Here is an 18,071-nt window from a genome sequence, read left to right as displayed (position 1 = left end):
TAAGCCCAATCGACCCAATCTCTCCTCATACGTCATTCCTGCCATCCCAGGTATCAGTCTGGTGAATCTCCGCTGCACTCCCTCCATGGCAAGAACATCCTTCCACTGGACATCCTTATTGAGGAGCTCGTGCAATGGTGCTAACATGGTCGCTAACTCAGGTAAGAAACGTGCGTAGTACTGGACCATTTCAAGGAAAGATCTTAACTCAGACACATTCTGTGGCTTTGGAGCATTGACGACAGCATCAACCGTTTCCTTAACTGGTTGCAACATTTGCATCAACTTTCAGACCAAGGTACATACCTCGGGCTGCACAAAAGCACATTTGCTCCTTTTCAATTTGACATTGTGGGAATTCAACCTTTGAAGCACTAAATCTAACACTTCTAGATTTTCTTCCTCGCTGCTTGTTGCGAACAGTGCATCGTCTTGATTAAGCATAAGCAATTTGGAACTCCTTGTACAATCTTATCCATCGTAGCCCGGAAGATTTTTGGGGAGGTCTTTACACCATACAGCATCTTGGTGTACGAGTACAGACCCTTGTGTGTGTTGATGGTGAGATACTGTTGACTCTCTTTGTCAATATTCAGCTGAGCGTAAGCGTGCAACAGGTCAAGCTTGGAGAAAACCTTTGACCCAGAGAGTGCTCCATACAAATCTTGCGATGTAGGTAACGAGTACTGCTCATCGTCAACTGCTTGGTTGATAGTAACTTTGTAGTCACCGGACAAACATACAGTTTTGTCTGCTTTGGGCATTACCACAATCGAGGTAGCCCATTCACTTTCATCAGTTTTTACTAGCACTCCATTCTCTCTGAGCTTCGCTAGCTCTTCCTCTACCTGACTTTTCAACGCATAGGGGACCGACCTTGCCTTACAATAGACAGGCTTTGCATTGGACTCTATGCGGATATGCGCGTCATACCATGTGATGCCCTCATAACTGCCTGTGAACATGCTTCCGTACTTCTTCAGCATTGTGTCAAGTCGCTTCTTTGAAGCATCTACACTGAAGATGTTTTTCCAGTCTAGTTTTAACTTTCTCAACCAGTCTTTGCCCATGAGGGTTGGCCTGTTGTAGCTCGCTACGATAATAGGCAGCTTTACTGACTGGCCATTGTGTTGAACTGTACATTCCCTTTGTCCACATATCTCTAGGATTTCTCCAGAGTAGGTTTTTAAACTCTACTGTACTCTTTGTAAGTGGTATTTGTTTAAACTTACTCTCACTTGTGTTCTTACTCATGATAGAGCAGTCTGCCGCTATGCCGATACACAGATCAATTTATTGCTCGTTGATCAAAAGTTTTGTACGGAAGTCTTTCTCACAACTGCTGGTGTTGCCGCTAGTGGCACAGATACTGTAGATGCCTAGTTCTTCAACTTCAGGTGTGTTCACTAGTATTATGAATTCCTCCCTTTTGTTGTCGCTGCTTTGCATTGCCACTAGAATGGTTCTTACTTCCTGCTTTAGATCTAGCTCTGCAAGCTGTTGAAATATGACCTTGCTTCTGGCAGTGAAAACACTTCGCATTTCTGTATTGGCAGGACTGTGGTGAGTGTTTTCCATTGCAGCGATAACAGTTCACTACTGCTCTCACTGACATGCTTTTGACTCAGTCTCACAGCTTTAGGTTTGGCAATGGCTTTGTGACTGTAGACCTCAGCTGCACTAGTCACTTGAGTTGGACGGAGCTCCCTAGCATTCTTAGATGCCATCTCAATAGATAGGGAAATTTTGCATGCTATGTCAAACATTGGGTTCGGAGTGTTCAGTAACTTGGACTGTCTGCGCTCATCCATCAGTCCACACACAAACTTATCTCACAACGCACAATCCAAAAATGTGCTGAAGTTACAATGCAAAGACAGGTTCTTAAGAGCTACAATGTACTCACTGATGGTTTCACTTTGTTTTTGGTTTCTGGTACCAAACTTATAGCTCTCTGCTAGTTCTAATGGCTTTGGGTCGAAATGGTCCTCGAGTTTCTCAACAATGTCTTCAAACAACACATCCTTCGCTTTCCCTGGTGTGAGTAGGTTTGTCAACGTTCCGTAGACATCTGGCCCGATCCGTTAGAAAAATTGCTTTCTTCTGTTCAAGAATTACTTTATTTTGAACTTGAACATTCTCATCTGCACCTTCGGTTTTAGTACCTTCGGTTTCAGTAATGTTATTGGTCCTAAAAAACATCTCCATCCGCTCAATGTAAGAACTGAATGGTTCGCGAGCTCAGTCATACATGCCGAGGCTTCCGATTAATCCTGTAGGCACGGCCATGATTGTCCCGATCACGTCGAACAGTGACTCAGCACGCTACCCGTGTACCTGTGAGAATCAACACCACTGTTGCTGTGTGTACATACACGCGAAGGTGAAGCACAGACGATTCAGCATTAACAGTAAAACATTGCAAAAATTCCGTTTAGGTGTCACAAATTCACCTTAAACTTGTCCACTCAAATGTTGAACACTGTGCTCTTCCATGATCCCTAAAAATGGCTTTGGGATTCCATTCTCGTCGCCAAAATGTACTATATGTGGGAAGGACAGAGACACGAGTTGCTAGTCCATGTGCTTGCTTTACTAGTCCAGAGCAAACTGAGCATGCTCATACTAAACTATGTGACAAACCATGTGATAATACATTACAATTATGTGCACATTTTTCTACAAGCAGGGGTTTATGGATACTGCGTGTCTCTGCCCCAGCTGAGGTTTATGGGTAGTTTCACCTCCATTTTCCCCTTCACTTTTACCACCAGAAATGGGGCTTCAGTCTGCCAAAGCTTCTGTGATCAGCCTAATTTTAATATTATGGATGTTGCCAACACCTCTGATTGGAAGTTTGCTTGTTTGAGAACAGCAAATGGTGTGCTGTTGCAAGATTTAAGTGCCTGCAACAGCTTAAAGAGTCAAGCATTTTAAATGGGAGTTAATGGGAAAACTCTCCAGTAGCTGGAGTCATACCTGACATAGGAAGATTGTTGTGATTGTTGGAGACAAGTCATCACAGCCCCAGGACGTTGCTGAAGGGATTCTTGGCCCAACCATTTTCAACTGCTTTATCAATGACTTTCCTTCTATCATAAGGTCAGGAGTGGGCTGTTCGCTGATTATCCCACAGTGTTCAGCTCCTTTTACAACTCCTCCGATAATAAAGCAGCCCATGTTAATCTACAGCAGGATCTGAATAACACTGTGGCTCCAAGAACAAGACATAGACTAAGTGCTCTGTGGTTGGTTTACCTCCTGACACCTAAATCTCTCTCCATCATCTACTAGGCTCAAGTCAGGAATATTTACTACTTTCTAGCGTAGGTACAGTTGCAACAATACTCAAGAAATTCAGCACCATCCATGATAAAGCAATCCACTTCATCCGTGCTCCGCCTCTGAACTCGATACTCATCCCCTCCACCAGCTGTACACTGTAGCTACAGTATGTACTATCTACAGTATGCACTGCAGCAACTCGCCAAGCATACTTTGACAGAACCTTCCAGCCCCGTGACTTTTGCCACTGAGAAGGACAAGGGCAGCAACATCATGGGAATACCACTACTTCCAATTCACACCCATCCTGAATTGGATATATACTACCGTTCATTTATTGTTGCAGGGTCAAAATCCTGAAATTCCCTACCATCGTGGGAGCACCATCACCACAAGGACCGCAGCAGTTCAAGGACAAGGCCCACTACCATCTTCTCAGGGCAACTAGGGATGGGCAATAAATACAGCCCTGCCAGTGTCAGTCACATCCCAACAACAAATATATTTTACAAAATTAGATAGTAAGCCAGAAGGGAGGGCATAGGGTGACACACAGAGCCCAAGTGTGCAGGAGAAGCTGGTGATGCAACATGAGGAGGAAGACTTTGCTTTCTGGAGAGTCAGGAGATGTTGCCCCCTATGCTGAAAAGCCTTGGGAGCCAGAACTCCATGGTCCTGCTTTTAAAAGAAGGATGTTTACAGAGCAGCTAGCACATTCATAGGCACTAGGTACGGTCTCCAACAATGTGCAGCAGAGGTTGATTGGAAGAGTCCACTACCTGCATCTGTAACACCACGATGGATGGCTTTGCAGTACTGCAATACACCCTTGAGCATGTAACCTCTGATCTGGAGCAGAGGTCCAAGGGCAGTCTTAGCTTCTGACAGGGATGCTCACACAATTGTATAGAGGCCTTTTAAAGAGAACTGTCCCTTTCATAGGAGGTAACAAAGGTAGATGGGATGTATGACACTACCATCTCAATTAAATACACCTGCCCATTCCAGGGAAACAAGTCTGCTAGACTGGAAATAACTGGAAAATTAGGCAAGTGAAAAACTGGGTGAAAATCCAACATAACAGATACCTGCTCTATTTCCCATTCCTGCCTGCTGGAATACCAATTGAAAATCAGGTGATATGAAGAAAAAAATCAAGGCTAATGTCTCTGTCCCAGCAGGAATTTATATGTCGGAGAGGATTTATTGATACTGTATGTTCTGTCCCAGTAGAAGTCATTGTTACTATATGTCACATAGTGTCTCAAGTTTGTGTGAAAAAAATGAAAAGAATCAGCAAATTGCTACTCACCTCCTCCAGTCGCCACTGCCTTGCTATTCTCACATATTGACTTGGGTGGCCATTAATCCTAGCAGAGAAACAAATCAGTTAGTGCAGTGAAGGCTCACCATGTTGTGTAGTACTAATGCACACTCCTTAGTGCATTTCCACTGCTCACTCACTGTATAATGCACTCCCACAACACCTTCACCATACTGGGCATTACCACTGCACACTCTATACAGTTGCAGTAGGTGTGCTCATTTATCCCAACAGAGGTTCTCTAGTAGTGTGTGGGTATAAATATCTCAGCAAGGGTTTATGGTTGCAACATGTTTCTATAACGAGGGGTCACAGTCTAAGGATACGGAGTAGGACATTTAGGACTGAGATGAGAAATTTCTTCACTCAGAGGGTGGTGAACCTGTGGAATTCTCTACCACCGAAGGCTGTGGAGGCCAAGTCACTGAATATATTTAAGAAGGAGATAGATAGATTTCTAGACACAAAAGGCATCAAGGGGTATGGGGAGAGAGCGGAAATATGGTATTGAGATAAGAGGATCAGCCATAATCATATTGAATGGCGGAGCAGGCTTGAAGGGCTGAATGGCCTGCTCCTGCTCCTATTTTTCTATGTTCTATGTTTCTATATGTGACTATGCCTCAGCAGGATTTCTGTGTATTAAACACATGTACCTCACTACTATTGTAAACAGTGAACTTGCACTACATACTCACTTAAAGTACACAGTATTTGTATAAATATACAGTAAGCCATTATTGTACATACCAGACACACCACATTATCTTTGTATGCTTACTAAATAGTAATCACAATTCAGTATATTCACATATAAGCTGCACTTGTGATTCAGTACACTATCATATAGCCGACAGTGCACAACTATGCTAACAATACCTATTGTAACTTATTAAGAACATAAGAAATAGGAGCAGGAGTAGGCCATTCGGCCCCTCTAACCTGCTCTGCCATTCAATAAGATCATGGCTGATCTTTTACCACAACTCCACTTTCCTTCACCATCCCCATCGATCTCTGTCTTGAATATACTCATTGACTGCGCCTCCACAGCCCTTTGGGGTAGAGAATTCCAAGTTTCAACACCCTCTGAGTGAAGACATTTCTCCTCATCTCAGTCCTAAATGGTCGACCCCTTATTCTGAGACTGTGTCCCCTGGTTTTCGACTCCCCAGCCAGGGGAAACATCCTCCCTGCATCTACCCTGTCAAGCCCTGTAAGAACTTTGTATGTTTCAATGAGATCATCTCTAGAGAAACTCTAGAGAATGTAGGCCTAGTCTACTCAATCTTTCCTCATAAGACAATCCCCCCATCCCAGCAATCAGTCTGGTGAACCTTCGTTGTACTCCCTCTATGGCAACTGTATCCTTCCTTGGGTAAGGAGACCAAAACTGTACACAATACTTAAGGTGTGGTCTCACCAGGGCCCTATATAATTGCAGTAAGACATCTTGGCCTAGAAATTCAGTTGCGTTAGCCAGCCGTTAGCGCCATAAGAGGGGTAGATTTCGAGCGCTAGGCACTTAGCGCCCGGGCGCAGACCGATCTGCGCCTACGCCCAACTTCAGTTGACAGTTAGCGCCGGCGCAAAGTGTTTGCGCGCGCTCAGCTGCGCGCACAGCTTATGACGTCATTTCGTCGTGCAACGCTGTTTGTGCGCCCCAAACCGGAACTTTAGTGGCGCCCGCCCAATGTGGGCATGGCGCTGTTAAGAACTGTGAAGTGGAACGCAGCAGAGGCCCTGCGGGCCTCGGGGAGCGCTAATTAAAGGGCACTTACACTGAACTATAAAGGCCAGCCATTTTGCTGCAATGACTTTAGTGCTTTGGATTTCTGGACAGAGACCAAGGAACAGACCTTACTGATTTGGGACAACATAGGAGAGGTATTTTTGGCTTCCGGCCAGAGCTTGGAAATTTGACTCATTGTGATTTCACTGTTTGCAAGTACATTATGGGGGCTGCATGGGGTTGCAACCCTCAGTTCCAGCATTATGTGCGAAGAGCTCGCAGACGCTGTGTGAGAGGGGCAGCCATGCCTAGACGCAGAGGGGCCATCAGGCGTCGGCAACGTAGGCCTTACCCACTCAGGGAATACCGGCAGCAGGTGTCCTATCTCACCATGACTGCCGCGCATTGTGTTAAGAGGCTGCGCTTCAGAAGGGAGGTGGTTGCAGAGATCTGCCAGCTGCTTCACAGAGATCTGCGTCCACAGCTGATGTGCAGGACGTCTCTGTCGGTGGAAGTGAAGGTCACGGTGGCTCTGAACTTTTATGCAAGCGGCTCCTTCCAAGCCGCTGCTGGGGACATAGCGAACATCTCCCAGTTCGCCGTGCATCACTGCATCCAGCAGGTCACCGATGCCCTTTTCGCAAGGAGACACCAATTCATCTCCTTCCCCATGACCCTAGAGAGGCAGGAGCAGCGTGCAGTCGGATTTGCAAGGATCGCCGACTTCCCCATGGTGCAGGGCGCCATTGACTGCACGCATGTGGCTATGCGGGCACCTATCGACAATGCCGAGGATTACCGCAACCGGAAGGGCTACCATTCCCTCAATGTACAGCTGGTGTGTGACCACAGGCAGCGCATCCTAGCTGTCAATGCCCGCTTTCCAGGAAGCAGCCACGATGCATTTATCCTGCGCCAGACTACTGTGGCTGACATGTTCCAGGCACAGCCTCCCCCAAGAGGATGGCTTATCGGGGACAAGGGCTACCCTTTGTGTACATGGCTCATGACCCCGCTCCGCGCGCCCAGGACCCCTGCTGAGGAGGCATACAACGAAAGCCATCAAGCCACAAGGAACATCATAGAGCAAACGATTGGCGTCCTCAAGCAACGGTTCCGCTGCCTGGATCATTCCGGCGGCTCTCTACAGTATTCGCCGGATAGAGTCTCCCAGTTCGTCGTCGTTTGCTGCATGCTGCACAACCTGGCTATCTGCAGGACTCAGGCACTGCCACCTCACGTTGGACCACCACCTCAGGAGGACGAGCAGGAGGACCATGAGGAGGAGGAGGAGGAGTACCAGCCCAGGAGGGAGCCACAAGGTCCAAGGGCCGTCCGTCGGCGGCTTATTTAACGACACTTCTAGGCCCCCTGTCAGGGAATGGCTTGTGGCAATGAACGCACCTGAATGCAGCCGCTCCGCAAGCCCTCAGCCGGTTAACGCAACAACCACTTGAAACATCACACATGGACAAGCTGAATAAATAAAAGGCTTTATTTAACAAACTCAGGGCCCTTCCCACATGAAACACAAAAACAGACAAGACCCCCAAAAAACAGTCAAAAACATATCTCACTCCCACAACCTGGGGAGGAATAACAAAACTTGTCCATCCAATTGGCCTTCATCTTCGGCCTTACCAAAATAAACCCCCCCCATAGAGAACACAAACACCCCCATATAAAAAAAACAGTTGGCAACACACTCTACTTGGTGTGCCGAGAGGGCGAGTCCTTGTGCAGGCTTCTCCGGCCCCTGGCCGACCTGCTGCTCCGCCTCAACCTGGGCCCTGTGGGTGTTGCAAGGCTGGGGGAAGGCTCCTGAGGGGCACAATGCGTGACGGCAGATGCCCTTGGGGGTCGGCCTAGACGAGGTCCGGCCCTGGAGGGGCCGGCTGCTGACTGCTGCAGCTGTGGCTGGCCAGCATCAGTCTTTCCAGCAGCTCGTCGCAGCTTTGCTGGGGGAGTGGCAGTGGCGGCTGGAGCAATGGGGGCAAGCTGGCTGATGCCAGGCGCTCGCTGGTCGCCAGAGACACTGGCAGTCGGCCGGGCTGGCACTGCAGCAAGCGCAGCAATCTGGTGAAGGACAGACCGCTGTGCTGCAGCAGCGCGGCGGGTGCCCTGGCGATGCGTCCGTGACACAGCGAGTGTGGCAGAAGTGAGTGCCCATACTGCCCTGGTCTGTGCCCGTATCAGACCAGCCAGTGTCTGCACGGCACCACTCATGAACTCTCGACTCGCGTCCTGTGATGCCTTGAATTCTGCCCGACTCGCGTCCTGTGATGCCCCAAATTGTTCAACACCCCTGGCCTGTGCTGCCGCGAGTTGTTCGAAACCCCTGGCCTGTGAGTCCCCGAAATTGGCCACACTATGAGCCAGGGACTCAATGGCCTGAGGCAACTGTGCCACAACCCCCATGAACTCGGTGTGGCGACGCTCCGAGTCCGCGGACATTTGATCAAGGAGGCGCACCTCCTGGGCGAGGACCGTCTCCGGACTGGAGGCCGGACTCTCCCTCTGGGGAGAAGGCCGCCGAGCTGGCCGACCCTTCCCGCGTGGCTGGACGCCACTGGGCCCAGCAACTGCACTCCCCTGCAACACTTCCCCCCTCTGGGGAGAAGGCAGCCGTGCTGCCCGACCCTTCCCGCGTGGCTGGACGCCACTGGGCACAGGAGCTACACCCCCCTGCAACACTTCCCCCTGGCTCTCCTCCAGGCAAGACATGTCCCCTCCATTGCCATCCCCTGGCGCGGATGAGGGTTCCCCCGATGTGCCGCCTTCCTCTTGCTCCTCGTCGTCCTCCTCTTCCGAGGGACTGACACTCGCAGCTTCAGGGACCTCCTCCTCACCAGCTGAAAGCAGGAAGGCACAAGAGTAGCTTTAGAGTGAGGACAGGGCGTCAGCGAGGGAGGCATGAGTGGTGGCATTATGCGCATTGGTGGGACAGTGGCAAAGGATGTAGATCTGAAGCGCAAGGGGACCGAGAGAGGTCCAAACGGTCATGTCCTTACCATTGGGGCCCAGCACAGGGTCGGCATCTCCAATAGCAACGGGGCCAATCACCCGGGCACGCATGAGTCGAGCCACGCGCTCCTCCAGGTCACTGAGCTCCTGGAACTGGGAACGGCCTCCCCCGGTGACAGTCCGGCTCTTCAGATTCTGCGCCAGCTTGGCCTGCAAGAGAAAGGACGGCCTCTAAGTACAGTGTGGTGCCCTGTTGGTGTGTGCACTGCCTCCCATGGTCGAATAGCTTGGCCAGTGTGTAAAGTGCAGAAAGTACTATTGATGAGCATGCCAGTGCCATAGCTGCTGGAGGAGGGCTGGCCATTAGGCCTTTGAGGTCCCTTTGCCCATAATGTGAGGTGCACATGCAAGGATGAGGAGGACACTGGAAAGGGTACTCACCCTGACCAACCGAGTGAGGTCACTAAACTTCTTCCGGCATTGGTCTGCAGTCCTGGGGACATCGCTGTTGGCTGTGACCCTCTGGGCGATTTCCCTCCAGGCTCTTCTGTACAGCCTCTTGGGAGCCTTCTTGCCACTGTCCGGGCACAAGATATCTCTTCTCTTCTCCAAACCCCTAAGCATCACCTTCAAATCATGGGCAGAGAAGCGCTGCGCTCGCTCACGGGCCCTCTGCATCGTTGCTGGCGCTGTTTCTCTCCAGCAGCAGTGTTTAGGCCTAGCTGGAGGGCTGCAGTATCCAGGGCGTGGCAGCAGACCAAGTCGACCCTTCCCCCTTTAAGAGCTGGCCGGCGTCAGGGTGTCTGCTGTCAATCAAAACATGACCGCACCTGCGCTGCGCCCGGCCTCGGCGGTATCACTCTGCACCGCCGGCTTAGCGCCTAAAGAGAGGGGTGCAACACCAGTTTTAGCGCTCGCCCAAACTCCTTGGCCAAAGCTACTGAATATCGGCGAAGTGGCCTCCACTTTCCGGCGGGCGCAAACTTTAGCGCCCGCCCGACTTTACCGCCCCAAAAGTGGCTATACTGAATTTCTAGGCCCTTTACTCTAATACTCAAATCCTCTTATAATAAAGGGCAACATACCATTTGCTTTCCTAATTGCTTGCTGTACCTGCATGTTAACTTTCAGTGATTCATATACAAGGACACCCAGGTCCCTCTGAACACCAACATTTCCCAATCCCTCACCATTTAAAAAATACTCTGCTTTTCTATTTTTCCTACCAAAGAGGATAACTTCACATTTCTCCACATTATATTCCATTTGGCATATTCTTGCCCACTCACTTAGCCTGTCTATATCCCCTTGAATCCTCTTTGCATCCTCCTCACAACTTACATTCCCACCTACCTTTGTATCATCAGCAAACTTGGAGCTGAATTCCAGAGGTGAGGTGAGAGTGACTGCACTTGACATCAAGGCAGCATTTGACCGAGTGTGGCATCAAGGAGCCCTAGTAAAACTGAAGTCAATGGGAATCGTGGAGGGAAACAGTCCACTGGCTGGAGTCATACCTAGCACAAAGGAAGATGGTTGTGGTGGTTGAAGGTCAATCATCACAGCCCCAGGACATCGCTACAGGAGTTCCTAAGAGCAGTGTCCTAGGCCCAACCATCTTCAACTGCTTCATCAATGACCTTCCCTCCAGCATAAGGTCAGAAATGGGGATGTTCGCTGATGACTGCACAGTGTTCAGCGCCATTCACAACTCCTCAGATAATGAAGCAGTCCATGCCCGCATGCAACAAGACCTGGACGACATTCAGGCTTCGGCTGATAAGTGGCAGGCAACATTCGTGCCACAGAAGTGCCAGGCAGTGACTACCTCCACAAGCGAGAGTCTAACCACCGCCCCTTGACATTCAAGGGCATTACCATCGCTGAATCCCCCACCATCAACATCCTGGGGGTCACCATTGACCAGAAACATAACTGGACCAGCCACATAAATACTGTGGCAACAAGAGCAGGTCAGAGGCTAGGTATCCTCCTGACTCCCCAAAGCCTTTCCACCATCTACAAGACACAAGTCAGGAGTGCGATGGAATACTCTCCACTTGCCTGGATGAGTGCAGCTCCAACAACACTCAAGAAGCTCGACACCATCCAGGACAAAGCATCCAGCTTGATTGGCACCCCATCCATCACCTTAAACATGCATTCCTTCCACCACCGGCGTACCGTGGCTGCAGTGTGTACCATCTACAAGATGCACTGCAGCAACTCGCCAAGGCTTCTTTGGCAGCACCTCCCAAACCCGCGACCTCTTCCACCTAGAAGGACAAGGGCAGCAGGCGCATGGGAACACCACCACCTCCAAGTTCCCCTCCAAGTCACACACCAGCCTGACTTAGAAGTATATTGCCGATCCTGCTTCGTCGCTGGGTCAAAATCCTGGAACTCCCTACCTAACAGCACTGTGGGAGTACCTTCACCACAAGGACTGCAGCGGTTCAAGAAGGCAGCTCACCACCACCTTCTCACGGGAAATTAGGGATGGGCAATAAATGCTGGCCTTATCAGCGACGCCCACATCCCATAAACGAAAAAAAAACTTGGATACATTACATTTGGTCCCCTCATCCAAATCATTGATACAGATTGTGAATAGCTGAGGCCCAAGCACTGATCCTTGCGGTACCCCACTAGTTACAACCTGCCAACCTGAAAATGGCACGTTTATTCCTACTCTCTGTTTTCTGACCGTTAAGCAATCCTCAATCCATGCTAGTATATTACCCCCAATCCCATGAGCCCTAATTTTGTTTAATAACCTCTTGTGTGACACCTTATTGAATGCCTTCTGAAAATCCAAATACACCACATCCACTGGTTCCCCCTTATCTATTCGGCTAGTTACAACCTCAAAAAACTCAAACAGATTTGTCAAACATGATTTCCCTTTCATAAACCTGTGTTGACTCTGCCCAATCCTAATACTATTTTCTAATGCCCTGTTACCACATCCTTATTAATAGATTCTAGCATTTTCCCTACTACTGATGTCAGGCTAACTGGTCTGTAGTTTCCCATTTTCTCTCTCCCTCCTTTCTTAAATAGTGGGGTTAGATTTGCTACCTTCCAATCCGTGGGAACCATTCTAGAATCTATGGAATTTTGGAAGATGACAACCAATGCATCCACTATCTCTATAGCCACCTCTTTTAAAACCCTAGGATGTAGGCCATCAGGTCCAGGGGATTTCTCGGTTTCAGTCCCATTAATTTCTCCAGTACCTTTTTTTACTAATCCTAATTTCTTTCAGTTCCTAATTCTCGCTAGACACTTGGTTTTCCATTATTTCCGGGAGGTTTTTTGCCTCTTCTTCCATGAAGACAGACACAAAGGGGGGAAAATGGCAGAAACTGTGAGCGGGTACCGACCCCGCTCCCAACCCGCCTCCGTGCCATCTTCCCGGGAGGCGGGTTCCTGAGTCGCGCAGGGACCCGTCTCCTCAAGGCGGGATGGGGATTGGAGCCATTTAACTGCATGTTAACAGGTAGTTAACAGGCAGTTTTGAGGCTTTCCCCCATTTTACGCCTGTGGGCTTCCCGATGGCTGGGAACCTTGCCAGGGTCAGCGAGGCGAGCAGTGGGTCTGTGGGGGTGAGAGGGGTTGAAATGTCAGCTGTAGAGGTGAGTGATGGGTGCAAGTGTGGACAGGTAAATATGAGAGGTGAGTGTAAAGTGTTGGAAAAAGTTTCCTTACCTTTGCTTCTTTCTGCAGGCTTCAACCTTTGAGGATCCAGAGGTGCCTCATCTCAACGGCAGAGATGACAGAATGGCTGCTGCATTCTCAGATGCAGCAGCCATCTGCTTTCTGCTAAGGAGAGAGATCTTGGTGAGCCTTCTGTGAAAGGGCTCACCTTAGAACAGAGATTGTCAGTGTTTGACAGCTTCTCAAAGCTGTCAAACGCTAACAATTCATCTGTCAAAATTTTTTCGACAGAGGAAGCATCATACACTGACGTTATCTGTCACTGGATTTCCCTTAATTGGCCGGTTAAGCCCGCGGGCTTAACAAGGCCAATCAAGGGAATATAGCGGGTTGGTCAGATGTCGCTGGGCGCGAGACTGAAACCCGGAAACCAGAAGTCCCGCCTCCAGCACTTCTCCATTGAGAAAATCCAGCCCAAAGTATTTAATTTCTCGGCCATTTCCTTATTCCCCATTATAATTTCTCCTGTCTCAACCTGTAAGGTACCCACATTTACTTTTGCTAATCTTTCCCTTTTTACATACCTGTAGAAACTTTTACAGTCTGTTTTTATGTCTCTCGCTAGTTTACTCTCATATTGTATTTTCCCTTTATCAATTTCTTGGTCCTCCTTTGCTGAATTGTAAAATCCTCCCAATCCTCAGGCTTACTACTGTACTCTTTTTGGCAACATTATAATCCTCTTCCTTTAATCTAATACTATCTTTAATATTTCTTGTTAGCCACGGTTGCATCATTTTTCCTGTGGTTTTATTCCTTACGGGAATGTATATTCGTTGCAAATTATGCATTATTTCTTTCAATGTTTGCCATTGCTTTTCCACTGTCATATCTTTTAATCTAGTTTCCCAACTTACCGTAGCCAACTCACCTCTCATACCTACATAGTTTGCTTTGTTCAGGTTTAGGACCCTAGTTTCGGACTTAACTAAATCACTCTCAAACTCAGCATGAAATTCTATCATATTATGATCACTGCTCCTCAGAGGCTCCTTTACTACAAGGTTATTAATTAACCCTGTCTCATTGCACAGTACTAGATCTAAAATAGTTAATTCCCTCGTAGGTTTCCTGACATACTGATCTAGAAAACTATCTTGAATGCATACCATGAACTCTTCCTCTGCACTATTTCTGCTAATTTGGTTTGCTCAGTCTATATGAAAGTTAAAGTCCCCCATGATTACTGTATTACCCTTGTTACATGCATCTCTAATTTCCTGATTTATACTCTGCCCGACACTACAATCATGGTTAGGGGGCCTATAGACTACTCCGCTAGTGTTTTCTGCCCCTTGTTTCTTAGCTCCACCCAAACTGATTCTACATTTTGTTTTTCCGAGCCAAGATCCTTTCTCTCTACTGTCTTTATTCCCTCCTTTATTATCAGGGCTACCTCTCCTCCTTTTCCATTCTGCCTGTCTCTTCTAAAAGTCTAATACGCTGGAATATTGAGTTCCCAACCTTGGTTACTCTGCAACCACGTCTCTGTAATGGCTATTAAATCAAACCCATTCTATCTACGCTATTCATTCGTCTATTTTGTTGCAAATGCTTTGTGCATTCAAATATAGTGGGATCGATTTTAACTCAGGTGCGGGGAATTGGCGGGTTCTCCGAATTCAGTGATTCCCACACGATTCTAAATGGGTCTGTGAGATTGATGCAATTTTAGCTCAATTGGCCAATTGATTTCCAACGTGTGGGAAGCCTTGGCAATTGAGTATTTCCAGTCAGAAAGTTGCAGAATATGACATCATCATTGCTGCTGCTTTTAAGGTCCACAGCAAGCCTTGCTTCCTCTGCAGGCTCCCAAACTTCACCATTAAGATGGCACAGGAGCCTGCAGGAGCAACGGCCAGCGGGAGGGCCAGATCTGCCCCCAAATTTGATGAGGCTTCACTCCAGGCATTACTGGATGGTGCTAGGGCCCACAGGGAGGTCCTGTTCCCTTCAGGGAGGAAGAGGCCTCCCAGTCAGACCAAGGCTGTGTGGCTACAGGTGGCAGGTCAAGTCAACTCCTTGGGGCTCACACGAAGAACGTGGTTGCAGTGCAGGAAAAGATTCCATGACCGTCTTCACATTGGAAAAGTAAGTACTGTATGAAGTTTCCATCACCCTCAATCTGATCCCCATTGCCTTTCCTCACCAGCACTCTGCTTTAGCAATCTCTTCATGCACATCCCACTAGACACATCCATGTAGCCCTCACACTCCCTCTCACTCTGATGCTTTGAACACAACTGACTACACACAGGGAGGGCCCTTGGTCTTGCAACCTCACTCCATCTCTGTCTCCTTCTAAGTATCTATGCTATGCAATCTCTGCACTCACTCATTCTCACTCAACCTCCACTTGTCTCCCTCATTTCAGGAAAAGAGAGCTCACAACAGGAGAGAGCGAGCCAGGACAGGAGGAGGGCCGTCCTCAGTAGCCCAGCTCACCCCCTGGGAGGAAGGCATCCTGGAGATTGCCGGGGCTGACCGAGATACGGAAGTTGGGGAAGGACAGACAGGAGCATCCCCGCAAGCTGGTGACAGAATAGTTTCCCCTCTCTCTCATTGGCATTGCATGAGTCGCTGATAATGATTCTGAAGCTACATCATATGGACTTACGATCATCTGCAAAATACAATGTGCATGTAACCTTGGCATCACATCGCTAACTTTTTCCTTGACTCCCCCACAGGACCATCGAGAGCCCCCGTCCCCAGTGTGCAGGAGGAAGAGCCTGAGATGCCAGACTCCTCAGAGGAATCTGCAACATCTGAGGGCGTAGCGTCAGCAGAAATAAGCGCACCCAGCACCAGCGCAGACACCCACACCTCGGTGGGACCTTCGGGACATAGAATAGAGTTGTCACCTGGTGTATTCACAGCTCACAAGTGAGCATCAGCAGATTGTGGAGACAGGGACAGCAGTGGAGAGTTCTCGTTGGAGGGCGCAGGACTCTGCCAACTCGGCTCAGCTCAGCTGCATGTCGATCCTCTGCCTCTGGGTCCATCCGTAAGATCAGAGGTGATGGAACTCCATGCACAGATGCAGGAGTCTCTGGCAGGTTTTGTCTCCAGGGTTTCTGCGAGTGTGGAGCGAATGGAGGAGTCCATAGCGAACATGAGCAGAGTCTTTGTGGAGTCAGTGGTGCATGAACGCATCAGCACGGAAAGGATGGCTACCTACGTGGAAATGATTGCTGCCTCCGTGGTAAGGTTGGCTACGGTAGAGGAGAGGAGGGCTACGGCCATGGAGGAGGTTAGTCACCAGGGTATGGAAAACATGGTGAGTGTTCAGAATAGAATGACATCTCTTGAGGAGCGATGGGCATCTATTGAACAGAGAAACCAGACCTTCATGGAAGTCCTTCTGAGTAGGACTGCCATTGCAGATACGGGTCCCCATGGCCTCCCTGATGTGCAGCAAGCTGCTCTTAAGCCACTTGCAGGCACTGAGGGGGACCTGACCCATGAGAGGGAGGTTGGTGGCAGACCTCAAGGAAGTGGGGCTCCTCTCCAAGCGCTCACACTTCCATGCCACTGCAGAGCCCTCGGTCAGAGCCCCGCCGGAGTCCACACCCAACGGAGATAGATGTGCAATTCCTGCACAGCCGTAGGAGCAGCAGACAGCTGGCGAGCCCTCACATGCTCGCCACCCCAGAGGACGCCCGCCAAAGGTGTCGAGACAGGAGCAGCAGGAAAGTGAGCAAGGGGCCTCCACATCTGCTGAAGCCGCAGGGGAACCACTACGTAGGAGCATGCGTAAGAGGAAAATAAAGCACAAATAGTCACAAGGGTAGTCACTTGGGTGAAATGCTGTGTATTTTGTACAAATGCCATCAGTTGTTTGTTTTTCATAAAAATTCTGATGGCAACTGCTGCAGTTCTGGCGTGTGTCATTTCGCGAATGGGGCTTTCAGATTGAGGGCTTAGGATTACTTGCAGTTGTCAGGATGCTGGTCAAATAACTCGGAATCCGCAGGGTTTGGCCCTTGCCGATGCTCAGGTAAGAAGCTGCGAGGCAAAAGAGTTTGATTTACTAGGCTAAGCAAATCTGGCCAGGATGAGTGCGTTCCTTGCATCCTGGGCAGCAATGTTCTCGCGTAATGCTGCCGCTGGTTGATGGGCCTCTGCAGGATGCTCCTCCTCCTCATCATCATCATCTGAGGAGGGTATATGAGGATCCACTTGGTCCTCAGGAATCTGCAAGCCACGACGCTGTGCCATATTGTGGAGTGCACAGCAAACCACGACGATTCTGGAGACCCTGGCTGCTGAGTACTGTAGGGCTCCACCTGATCTATCCAGGCATCTGAAGCACATCTTCAGCAAGCCGATGGTTTGCTCGATTACGGATCTAGTGGAAATGTGGCTGGAGTTGTAGCGCTCCTCAGCTTCGTTGGCTGGCCTACTCAACGGCGTCATTAGCCAAGTCATCAGGGGATAGCCCTTGTCTCCAAGCAGCCATCCGTGAAGTTGGTCTGGCAGACTGAATAGCGGAGGCACACTAGACTGGCGCAGTATGAAGACGTCATGGCAACTGCCAAGGTACTTGGCACAAACATGCAAAATCTCCTTGTGGTCGCACACCAGCTGAATGTTAAGGGAGTGGAAGCCCTTGCGGTTGACAAAAATACCTGGATTGCGATGGGGTGCCCTAAGGGCCACATGTGTGCAATCAATGATGCCCTGCACCCTTGGAAAGTCTGGCAAATGACCTAATCCAACTGCTCGCGCTGTCACATTTGCGCGATCCCTGGTGAAATGGATGTGATTGTGCGCGAGGGCAAAGAGGGCATCAGTTACCTGCGTGATGCAAGTGTGTGCGGCCGACTGGGAGATGCCGCTGATGTCTGCTGCTGATCCCTGGAATGAGCCTGAGACAAAAAAGTTGAGTGCGGTGGTGACTTTGATGGCCACTGGTAAGGAGTGTCCACCTGGTCCTCTGGGCAGCAGGTCTTGCTGTATCATTGCGCAGATGTCAGTCACTGCCTGTCGCGAAAGTCGGAGCCGCCTTTGGCACTGCTGCTCAGTCATGATGAGGTAGCTGAC

General features: G+C 49.3%; 1 protein-coding gene across 1 annotated transcript in view; it reads right to left on the bottom strand.

Annotated features, from left to right (window-relative positions):
- Positions 1-18,071, bottom strand: part of ano9b (anoctamin 9b) — a 175,497-nt gene that overhangs the window by 32,673 nt on the left and 124,753 nt on the right. Inside the window, exon 16 of the mRNA XM_086008500.1 lies at positions 4,598-4,655. Within this exon, the coding sequence (XP_085864626.1) occupies positions 4,598-4,655 (58 nt within the window). The remainder of the gene's footprint in view (positions 1-4,597; positions 4,656-18,071) is intronic.

Source organism: Somniosus microcephalus, chromosome 15 (genome assembly GCF_052327205.1).
Source record: "Somniosus microcephalus isolate GS21.2 chromosome 15, FLI_Smic_1.0, whole genome shotgun sequence".
Lineage (NCBI taxonomy): Eukaryota > Metazoa > Chordata > Chondrichthyes > Squaliformes > Somniosidae > Somniosus > Somniosus microcephalus.
The sequence above is the reverse complement of the archived record's forward strand: the minus strand, read 5'-3'. Positions and strand labels throughout refer to the sequence as shown.